At 40.0% G+C, this 12,057-nt stretch overlaps 1 protein-coding gene across 2 annotated transcripts; it reads right to left on the bottom strand.

Moving 5' to 3' along the window:
* Nucleotides 1-994: 994 nt before the first annotated feature.
* Nucleotides 995-8,283, bottom strand: LOC4333291 (protein DETOXIFICATION 40). Of its 2 annotated transcripts, XM_066308329.1 has the most exons (8): nt 7,921-8,283; nt 4,356-4,540; nt 3,636-4,267; nt 3,231-3,287; nt 2,910-3,148; nt 2,215-2,333; nt 2,016-2,102; nt 995-1,358 (listed from the first exon to the last, which is right to left on the bottom strand). In XM_066308329.1, exons 2-8 carry the CDS (start codon nt 4,392-4,394, stop codon nt 1,275-1,277), a joined length of 1,257 nt encoding a protein of 418 aa, XP_066164426.1. In that variant the 5' UTR covers nt 4,395-4,540; nt 7,921-8,283; the 3' UTR covers nt 995-1,274. The 2 variants fall into 2 exon arrangements, with proteins under 2 accessions (XP_066164426.1, XP_015632479.1); XM_015776993.3 differs by lacking the exon at nt 4,356-4,540.
* Nucleotides 8,284-12,057: the final 3,774 nt, after the last annotated feature.

Raw genomic sequence — 12,057 nt, forward strand, 5'->3', positions numbered from 1 at the left:
AAATTGTCATCACATTTGATCAACTACGATTTACGTTGTACTATTCATCTGTTTTCTCCTTTTTTTTCCTTATTGACAGGTTTTGGAGGTCGATGACATTATGGCTTTAATCCATTTGGTAAGTATATATGCGGTTCTATGAGCAATGACCGAAATTGTGGCTTTCAAGGGGTGTGAATTTGCTGTGCAAAATTGTGGCATTTGAACTGCATATATGTGTTGTTGGGGATCTGTGATGTTTGAGATGGATCTGTGATGTTATATTGGGGGGGTGATGTATCTGTGACTGGAATATATCTGTGATGTATCTGTGTTTCAAAGGGCATGGCTAGCAAATCCTGAGGCTAGCCAATATTTAGCATTTATTTTTTTTCTGGAATTAACTCATTAGTGACGAGTCGGAACAAAAATCCGTCAAAGGTAACCTAACCTGTGACGGACTAGCAAGTAAGGCCCGTCAGAGGTGACCTACCTGTGACGGGCCTTTACTTTTGGGGCCGTCACAGGTAGATCACCTGTGACAGCTTCTAACTACGGAGACCACAACCTCTGACGGCCTTTATTTAAAGGGCCGTCAGAGATGAGTCACCTGTGACGGGTCCTAACTCGCCCTAGGCTAGCGGAGACCAACACCTCTGACGGCCTTCTAGTAACTTGCCCGTCAGAGATGGGTGTCACCTGTGACGGCCGGCCACCCGTCAAAGGTGACTGGACTCACCAGTGACCACTGATCACTGACCACGCGCGAAGCCGTCAAAGATGAGGGTTTGGGCCTGTCACAGGTGACCTTGGCCAGTGTAGTGGTTGTGAGTGGATGTGTTTTGTTTCGTTAGTTATATGTTAGATGTGTGAGTCGAAGCACTAAGTTGTGTTTTGTGGTGCTTGTTTCCTTTTGCAAGGAGTGAGTCTAAGTACTCTTGTACTGTTTTTGGCTTTGTACATCCAATTTGGATGTAGAGGCCCAGTTTTTAATCCATTTCTAAAAACAGTTCACTTTACCACTCCCATTCTAGTTCTACTGCAAAATTTCTGAGGTTTCAGTAGGCATCGTTCCACATCTCCAGATGTCCCAAAAGGAAGTAAACCACATGACCTAATGTTATTGTAAACCAGATTTGAGCTCAATGAAGCACATCTTTCACTGGTCTCCCAACTCGGATATATGCCTGATCCTGCAGTTTCCCTCTGCATGCGCCATGCTGGTAGAAAATATCAAAGCAAATGCTGGCGACGTGGGGGATAGTTGAACTGACAAGAAATCTTGATTCATCAACTTAGTTGTTGTCCCTAATCCCTGTAAGAAGTGGCTCCTTTTTCTTGTCCTCCCACTTGTTCAACCTTTTCTGTGCTTCCTCGACCTGTAAATTAGCAAAACAGAAACAACAACAACAACAGCAACAGCAAGAATATAATGCAGTTAGATGGTAGTTGTCTACTTTTGTAATAAATATATATCTGAGTGAAGCCACCTCGGTCATAAACAATATGGCTAAATGCCTAAATCAAGATCCAATGATTGTACTATTGAATACTATGACAAAAGAGGAACACACCCGGTGGATAGTAGTACACTGTTTAGTGATAAGCAGTCTATTGAATTGAACATATCATGATGGAAGTACTCTCTAGTAACCGGCATGTACTCCTATTAAGATTCTGAACCACGAGATAGCACTATAGCAGGCATGCATGTGCAGCACAAGAGGTCCATGTTAAATTAAAGCTGATAGATATGGCTGCAGAGAGGATGTTCCACTCTTGGGACCTTGGCGTATTTATTTTCAAAACGTCTTGAAGATTAGACTTTAACTATATTAATGAAATAAACTATTTGCATACTTCTATATACTAAATATATTTGTAATTTCAGTAATGTAGTTTGGGTTTTTAAAATCGAAATACGGATTATAAAATTCTACTAGGGAGTAGTTCACAACTCAATTTTCTTAATTAATACCAATGTAAGAAACAGAAAAAAAAAGTTTTCCTTTCTGCATAGGTCCAGTGACGGGTACCTCATTGTTCCAATCAGTTCTCAAGGTGACCCAGACAAGAATGGCCGTCTGCATGCATGTTCCTCCAAGCATCCCACCCCAGATGCCCTATGAGGATGAATCCGATTCAATAATCAAAGAACAGAATTTAGCTGATGGAATGAATGATTCCAGCGTGAAATGCCAAAAAAAAAAGTGTGCAGCAGAATCAATATTATACCTTTACACCAAGCTTGAAGACGAACCCAAGAAGAACACCAAGGGGAACACCGACGATATAGTAGCAGCCAATGTTGACGTAAGCTACAAATTGTTGCCATCCACATCCAACAGCCACTCCTGTATAAATTGATGTTTACAAATGAGCAACAATTAGTTGCGAGCTTGCCATCATTATAAAGATGATATATTGCACAGCCGGATTAGTATTTAATCAGTATTCGACATTTTGCTACAACCAATAACGATGGCAGAGTCCCAGTTATTTGTTTAGTGTGAATATATACATGTGTAAATGGCGGCATAAATCTTGGATGTGGAGGCTGGTGTAAATTCTATTGTCTACAAAAATATACATGTGTAAATTCCAAAAATAATCCATTTGTCAAATACTGGATTAATTGTGCCAATGTTATTACAGCTGCCAACAAATTATGATTTCAGCATGCTGCCAACAAATTCATATACTGAATTTACTAATTTCCCTATGCATATACTGAATTATTTGCAAACTGTAGAGGTCTTTTTTTTTTCTGAAATCCATGGAAAGGAAGAATGCCCCCCGCGGTATAATAGGGATGGAACTATTCTTTTAAACTAAACATGAGAAAGCCTATTTATGTAATAAGCACAAAGTAAAGATAATGTGAAGATGTGACCATGTCAGATGTAATGGACCAAGTTCTGAATTCTTACCGGACAGAACTGGTTGGATTCCATTGAGAATGAGCGTGATGGCGAGGAGCGGGCAGAGATCTGCCACCGCATTTGACACAACTTCTCCCTCCGTGAACAAGTAGCTAATGTAGTTGCGGAGGCAGAGGATCACAACCGCAAGGATGGCAGAGATTATCGCACAGGAGATAGTCACGACCCACACTGAAAAATATGCAGCCTTCGGGTTGCCCGCACCAAGCTCATTGCTCACTCTCACACTGAAAAATGTTCAGATAACAGAAGTCAGGAGATTGCGCTTGCCCGACTACTGTTAATTTGAGTGGTCAAGAATCAAATTACCTTGCTGCGGCATTGAATCCTACTGAGATCATGAACACCCAGCCTGAAATCGTCATGCTGCACCAGAGACAAACAATGCAAGTAATCACCAATTCTAAATTACTTGTGAAGCTAATCGTAAGTAAGCATTATACTATTACTATCTTCGTTTTTTTAATAGATGACGCTGACAAATTTTAGACACATGTTTAGCCGTTTGTCTTATTCAAAATATTTATGTAATTATCATTTGTTTTGTTGTGATTTGTGAGTTGTTTTTTTAATAGAAGTATTTTAAACATAATTTATAACTTATGCATTTGTAGAGAATTTTTGAATAAGATGGATGGTCAAATGTGTATCCACAAGTTAATGGCGCTATCTATTAAAGTAACGGAGGGACTATATAAGATGAGATTTACTCACCACACAGATAGGGCATCCAATGCAAGTTCAGGGTTCGGGAGTAGGCCGGCGATGAGCACGAGCACCTGGAAGTACCACGACTCGAGGCAGAGCATCACGGCGGACGCCGCCGAGAGCTTGAGGAAGTCCCAGAGGCCGGCGAACGCCTGCCAGGTGAAGCCCGTCCAGGTGTGCCGGCACGTCGGGCTGGTGACGATGTAGGCGAACTGCGCCGCGACGATGACCCACCAGCTGATGCTGAGCACCAGCGAGGCGCCGAGCAGGCCGAGGCCGACCTTGTAGACGACGACCCAGCTCAGCAGCACGTGCAGCGCGAGCGTGGCGGCGGAGATGTAGGCGCTGGGCAGCACGATGCTCTGCGCCTGCATGTACTTCTGGATGGGGAAGTTGATGGCGTACGCGAAGATCTGCGGGATCAGGCCGTAGACGAAGATGGCCGCGGCGCGGGCGATCTCCGGCGACTGCCCCATGAAGACGAGGATCGGCTCGGAGAAGCCGTAGATGACCGCGAGCGGGACGCCGGTGATGGTCAGGAGCACGGCGGAGCGCTGCAGGTAGACTCCCAGCATGTCGTACTTGTGTGCACCGAACGCCTGCCCGCACAGCGTCTCCACGGCGCTACCCATTCCGAGCTACAGAGTGCAGAGGCGAAGGAATTTTAGTAATGCAAAATTAAGATCTTCCTGTTATTAGCATGAAAATTAGGATAGGTGTTCTCACTTCATTTCCCAGATAGCCAGCCAACCAAGAATACATCATTCTCGGATATGGAAACAAAAAATTAGCAGCGTGAAAGACAGACCAACACAGGTGAGAGTTACCAAAGTTAGTCTGGTTAATGTCAAAATTGGTGAGACCAACACATGAGCTAGTCCTACGGTTCAGAAAGTTTCCAGATTTCAGACCTGTTTTCGGAAACAGAAAGGATCGTCAGAATTTTTTTGAAATTTTTGGAAACCAAAACAAATTCATAATTCTTTTTTATCAAAAATGAATACGGTAGGGGCACTATATGTCGAGATTTGAAATCGGCCGGAAACTTTCCGGAGAATTTCTCGGAAATGAATTCATATTTTTTTCCAGAGAATTTTTACTGCCTCAAAAGATGAAAATTGGACAAAGTGATATGTGATGTTATACTGTATTGTTAGTTGCTAAAATTTGGAATTTTTGATATATCTTTTTATGAAAAAAATTGTAAGCTCAGTTTGCGGAGTTTTTATATTCTAATAAATATTTATTATCGTATTCACTCTATTTTTCATTCGATAATATTTGATTCCATTTTCGCATCCAAAATATCCATATTATCAAATTTGGCATCAAACATAATGTCAATCAAGTTAGCAGTCTGTTACTACATTTAGATAAATAAAAGCAGTCATATATTCAAACCAAACAACACCAGGTTGCTCATGTAAAATTTGAGTATGAAAACATGAAGGGCTGGATTGGTTTGAGGCCTAAATTAGGCTTATCAATATTTGGCAATTTCAATAGTGTATAGTGTCTATTTGGTTTGAAGCCAAATTTTGGCATGCCTAAGAAAATTGGCCATTTCAATAGTGAACTTAAACTATTTTGGCTTCAATCCAAACACAACTTTACCTTACCAAAATTAATCATGGCAAAACTTGCCAAAATTTGGCACTGACAAAATTTGGTAAGGCCTATTTAGGCCACAAACCAAACCAACCCAAAGTACCCCTAGGTTGATATTTGACTTCTAAGGGTAAAATTGACTTTTTTGCATGGGGATAATGAAGGTCAACTAACGGGCAACTGACGTCAATGAAAATAAATGAAGAAAATGGTTGTAAAATGACATTTGGCAAAAAATGAAAAAAGAACCAATCACTTGTCAATGACAAAACATACAGGTCCCAGGAAAAGGCCGAAAGTATTTGTCAGATGACTATTGCTGTTTTGGTTTTGATACAAGGAACCAAAGGTTATTTTGGAGTGATTCTGGATGAAAGGAAAAGTTTACAATGTCCCTAAATAAGTGTTGATTGTGAGATGGTGGTTGGGACAAGATTGGGTGCAAATTACTTGAGTAGTTAGGTAGAGGAAGTAGCACTCAGAAACCATTATATTTGTAGAACCCTAGAATATCTAATAACTTTAAATGGTTATATTATAACGGAAAAATGTTATAGGGTCATATTTCATATGCCACAACATTCAATAATATAAGCAAATTTTGCTACAAGACACCCAAAATATGTGTAATTTGCTGATAGACATCGGAAAAATGTGTAACGGCTGAAAGATATCCTAAAAAATAGTAATTTGCTAGATGACACTTTCGACTTAATTGAAGAGATAAATTCTTAAGAAAAACGAGAATGCCCCTAGAACAACGCTCGAGTACAAATTTAAAAATTATGCAACTCTAAATTTGCTAACACCCCAAGTATATCACTAACATACATTATATTCTATCTTTCACTCTAGTTTCAGCTCAAAAACTTTTGATGATAGGGATATTCTCGTCTCTTTGAAGAATTTCTCTTCCCAATTGAGATGAAAGTGCTCTCCAGTAAATAAAAGTCCTTTTAGGTATCTTTCAGACGTAACACGTTTTTACGATATCTACCAACAAAATATACAAATTTTGAGTGTACTGTTGCAAATTTTACCAATAATATATCATAGTATTTTTTAAGTGTATATACTCCTTTAAATAATTAGTGGTCATAATTCAAAGTTGAGCTATCCTCCTAGCTAGCATAAATATTAAAAAAACGGACACGAGTATTTAAAAAGTGGAGGCAGTAGTTAGACTGGTTGACTTGTTGTACGGATCATATCTTATCTCTAATTCGCTATTGGTGCCACAAGGGTTGCGAAGCCGCCTCACAAAAAAAAAATCCCCTTGATCAGCGGCTGGCCTGCTACGGAAAAATGAAATTGGGCGTAACAATCTAGAAACCGAACACCACGATTTTCCGGATGAGAACACGATAGAGAGTCGGCGTGCCGGCCCCGTCCACGCCTCTCGTATTAATTTGGCGCCACATTCCTTGCGTGGTAGCAGTTGGCTAGTAGCCAACACCATATGATGATCGATGAGAAGGCTACATGAGCCTTTTTGGATTTGTGAGGTTATTATCACAAGCTGGTGGCGACCTGTGTACGTGCAACAGCCCACAGCCACAGAAAAACTGGATTTCCTGCTTGCAACTATTCGCTATATATGCCACAGGAAAATTGGATTTCCTGCTTGGAATTACTCGCTATATATGCCAAGGGAGCAACAGTTGGACCAGACACCTGAGCCTCTAAGCTAACCAAAGACTCGGCGGGCGTCCAGTCATCCGAACCGTCCCAAGGCGTGGTCTCAAGGGCCCAGATCGATCGGCCGGCCAAGAAACAGGGGCGAGCTCACTTGCCTACCGAGTTGATTGATATCAGTGATTGCGGCAGTATGCCAGTACGACGCTGTTGAGGTCTTTGAACATGAGGAGTTGTACATACAGCTCTATCGTGTGTGGTAGGTAGGTATCCTACATAAAACTTGTCTCGACTTGACCCCATGCTTTTCGCAGGGTAGGTGACGGTATGAACTGATGTAACCAGCGGTAGTTGAAGCAGTAATTCTGTCTGTACCCTCTGCTGGTCGTGTACTCGTGTATTTTGAAATTTGATAACCTGGAATTCGCTGAAATTTTGCCGGGAGGAGGCGATCCAGGGAGCTCGCCAAGTCCTATTGCAAATTTGTGATCGAAACAAAGCACACAGCAGAAATATATTCTGCTCCACTATATTGCATCAGCTTGCAGGGCATTCAGAGAGGTAGAACCTTCGATACAAATAAAAAAACACACGAGAGATTTCTGGGTTTTCTCGGATCACGTGGCTTTGGGGAGACCATCTTAAAATCATTACTAGTGCAGTGATGCTCATTGATTGGTGGGGTGAATTGGTCAACGGCTTCATCGAAAGAAAAAAAAAGGGTCAAAAGACACAGAGTTCTTGTTTGAAACGCCTAAATTGTACGATCAAAAGAAACACTAATCAAGAAAATTATACCGAAAACCAGAAAATCTTCGCCCTTCAAACGCAGCCTAAGATCGAATAGTTCGAACGTGATGAAGTGTTCATGTCGTCTAAACAGGATTCGAGCGCCACGCGTCTCTGCACCCATCTCTGCCTCTTTTGGTTAAGCCAAAAATGGCCAAAAAAATGACGAGACACTCGATGGGATTTAAGGATCTCCCAGCACGGATAGAGGAAGAAAAATATAGCCATGAATAAATACATGGGGGTGTATGGGGCGTACCATGAGGCCGTAGGCGAACATCTGGATGCCGTTATTGCCGAGGGAGGCGGCGGCGAGCTCGAGGTTGCCGAGGTGGCCGGAGAAGATCTGCGTGGACATGGACATGAGGTAGTTGATCATGTACATCACCACCGCCGGCGCCGCAATCCGCGTCAGGAGGCCGAGCTCGATGGTCGTCGCCGCCCACGCGCGGCGGGCGAGCGGCATCGACGAGTCCGACAGGATGCTCTCCAGCCTCCCCGACGCGCCGTGGGCCGCGCCGCCGTCGCTTACGCCGCCGGCCATGGAGGTGCGTGGGAGGCGCAACGACGAGGAGTAGGGATGGGAGGGAGAGTGGCGGAGGCAAAAGACCCGTGTGTGTCTGCTCTGCTCTGCTGCGCTCGGTTTTTTATTATCCGCTTACACGAATCGTGGCAGATGGGGTAGGTTCTGGAGCGCTTTGAGATCCGTGCGTGCGAGATCTTGTTGTTTCTCTTGATGTGATTACTTTTTTGATTTTTTCTCTATATACGGAAAAAACCGGTCGGTAGCTTCCGCGTCTCGTACGCCCCCGCCGGCCCCAGAGGCGACACGGGCCTCTCGGGCCACCAGCCCGCAACCTCCCTTTACTCTTCTCTGCCTTGCAATCGGGGAACTGCCTATTCATTTTGTCGGCGGGTGATTTTTTTTTCAAAAAAACATTCAAAATTTTTTATTTTTAGATTTACTTCCAACGGACTACAGAAGACAATAACTAATACATATCTATTTACACAATATTTTTATCAAAATTACAGTGCACATATATATCATATCAACCAAACTAGCATGGTGGCCCGCGTAGATTGCGCGGCTAGCATCATTATATTTTTTTCTCATATAATAGCATATATGTTTTCTTAATGTATTATTCAAATATATTAAAATGGTAACATAATTTTAAATGTTGTACTAACTTTATGAAATTACTAATGTATAATATTCATATTGTATTTTATATACGTGTTAGTTATTAATTATTTTTAATATCAAATTTTAGTTATTTGTAAATTATAATCCTATATGGACTCTAGACTCGTCATTCAATATTTCTTTTTTTATTTCTGAATTTTTGTTATCTGTAAATTGTATTTCTATATAGACTCTAGGCTCTTCTTCCAATATTATTTATTTTTAATTCTGAATTTTATTATTTCTAATTGTATTTCTATGTGGCCTCCAAATTCATATTTCAATATTCTTTAATTTTTAATTTCGAATTTCAGTTACTTCTAAATTGTATGTCTATATTGACTTTAGACTCTTCTTCCCATGTTTTTAATTTTGAATTTTAGTAATTTGTAAACTGTATTTTTATATGAACTCTAAACTCTACTTTTAATTTTATTATGTTTATTACGAATTTTAGTTATTTTTAAATTCCTATATGGAGTCTATACTCTACTTCTAATATTCCTTATTTTTAATTCCGATTTTCTGTTATTTCTTAATTGTATTTCTATATGAACTCTATACTCTACTTCTAATATTCCTTATTTTTAATTCTGAATTTTTTTATTAATTAATTTTATTTCTATATGGACTTTAGTCTCCTCTTCTAATATTCCTTATTTTTTAATTCCGAATTTTAATTATTTCTAAATTATATTTCTATATAGACTTTGTTTTTCTTTTTCTCCAATTAATATGAGAATTTCTAATCCGTGAGAGCGAACGTGGAGGCTCATTTTTCTATTACTTTAAAAATCCCCTTGATGAGGGTGGCCCACATTTGTGCTATAGTATTTTCATGGGACGCAACTATACCGATAGTGTTAGCTGGATAGTGCTAAAGAGAGACACCTTTCTTTCAAAAAAAAAAAGCTACTGGTACACTCAATATCTATGTATTTTTTTTTCTTAGAGAAGTTTCTCTTAAATTACTCATCCGATTTATAATCCGATTATACCGTTGTGTTCGTAACAATTAAATCTTTACAACAAGATCTCACATGATTATATTTTGATGAAAAATCACAAATTACTTTTATGATATGTCTAAATTACTTCTAGATTTCACTAAGTTACTTCTTAAACATATAAAAGTAAATTCAGTAAAGCTTAAAATTAATTTACATATATTATAGAAGTAACTTATAACAAAAAGAAAGTAACTTTAATTTAGAACTATATCTAGATTCATTAACATCTATATGAATGTGGTCATTGCTAAAATGATTTACATTATGAAACGGGAGGAGTAACTCTCTGTAGTAGAAATAATTATATTGTGAGTGAGCTGAAATAAGAAACTATATAGAGTAAATTCGCAAGTAAAGTGTAGAGAAGGTTTATAAAGTCCACAAAATATAGAATTAACTAAAAACAATAATAAAAATAATCAACTTAGAGCATTATGAATGTATAGAAGTAATTTAGTCAAATCTAAAAGTAACTTATATATATGATAAAAGTAACTTACGTATATAATAAAAGTAATTTATAAATATAAATATTTTTTCATCGTAATATAATCATGTAAGATCTTGTTGTAAAGATTTAATTACAACGAACGTAAAGGTGTAATCAGATTGTAGATCGGATAAGTAATTTGAGAGAAAATTCTATAAAAAGAAAAAAATAGACATGCATTGTGTGCACCAGTAACAACTGGACCTTTTCTCAGGTAGCTGTGCTAGCAGCACATGACCTTCTCTCACGTACTAGTAGCACTGAACCTTCTCTCACGAATGAGTGTGTCGTTCTTTAACACTAAATCGAGAGCGCTTTCGGCTTAGATTTTGCGATTTTCATGTGAAGGGGCCCGTCGGAGGTGTTGTGTATCGAGTTTATATAAATGTCCGTTACGGATTATCTCTTGCCTGTTACGGGCCACGCCTCACAGTCTCATTTTCGACGAGCTATAGTTATTCCCGTCATAGATGAGACGAGACACTTCATCCCATTGTAAATAAGTCGTAGTGCCATATTATACCAAATCAACATCTGTTTGTCACCGGATCGGTGTACCTTATTTAATACATTAGTCTAGGAAAATAGGAGTATTAGGAAGAGACAAACGCTGATAATTCCGACGGACCAACCGTTTTAAAAAGAAGGTACGAGACAGCGAACAAATAATACGAAACGGGTGATCAATACGCCTGCGAAAATAGATTATGTATTAGTGATAGTCCATTTGACGGTCGCTCAGCAGGCTGGTCGTTTTATTTCCGTATATATGGTCCACACATTGGTTAGCTTGGGCAGTTGGAACGGAATAGCATGCCATTCATCAGTGACCACATGCATGATTAGCACTACGACGGTCATACACTAGTAAAATGGTTTTTACTTCCCGGTTGATAACTACAGTAGTCTCGGTTCTTCAACCGGGACTAGGAATATAATCCGATTGAAATAACCGGGACTATAAATAGATTTTTAGTCCCGGTTGGTACGGGACTACAACTACATATGTAGTCCCGGTTCTAAAAAGTTTTTTTTTCTTTTTTCTCTTTTCCTTTCATCCCGATAGGTCCTTTTTTCTTTTTCATTATTCTTTTGCTTTCTACATATCACTTAAATATCACAGATCGAATGAATAAAATCAACAACAAAGCCGAAATCATCAAATGAATAAAATCAACAAGAAAATCCATATTCTTCAAAACTAATTCATAGCTACACTTCTTCACAACTACAACAACAAAATCATCCATATTCTTTACACATCTTTATATCTACACCATCTTCACAACAACAAGCATTCATCACAGAGAACAGAGAAGAACAGAGAAGAGAAAGAAAAGAGAAAGAAATAAAAAAGCACAGAGCCGCTCCTGCAGCCTCCCCGGAGGTAGCCGCCTGTGGCCCACCGTGCGCCGCCTCCCATCCCCCGCCGTGCCGCCGCGCCACCTGCCGCCGCGCCGGCCGTGGCCACACACTGTGCCACCAGCCTCCGCGCTGGCCGCCGCCGCCCGCCGGAGGGGAGGATGGGGAGGAGAGGGGAGGGTGCCGGAGGAGGAGAGGGGAGGAGTGGGGGTTGAGAGAATGAGTGGATATGGATAAGAGTGTGAGGGAGAGGGGGAAAAATAGGAGATAGAAATTTTTGAGGATAAGTGCAAGGGATTATATACGGTATATTGATTTTTAGTCCCAGTTGATAATAACAACCGA

The sequence above is a fragment of the Oryza sativa genome, chromosome 3 (assembly GCF_034140825.1).
Source record: "Oryza sativa Japonica Group chromosome 3, ASM3414082v1".
In the NCBI taxonomy this organism is placed as follows: Eukaryota; Viridiplantae; Streptophyta; class Magnoliopsida; order Poales; family Poaceae; genus Oryza; species Oryza sativa.

Excerpts from the sequence above, each read along its gene's own strand:
- LOC4333291 (XM_015776993.3), bottom strand. The coding sequence starts at position 8,205 with ATGGCCGGCGGCGTAAGCGACGGCGGCGCGGCCCACGGCGCGTCGGGG. Across the intron at positions 3,288-3,635 it reads TTGGATGCCCTATCTGTGTG|CATGACGATTTCAGGCTGGG; the intron begins GTGAGTAAATCT and ends TCTCTGGTGCAG. Across the intron at positions 2,334-2,909 it reads AATCCAACCAGTTCTGTCCG|GAGTGGCTGTTGGATGTGGA; the intron begins GTAAGAATTCAG and ends CAATTTATACAG.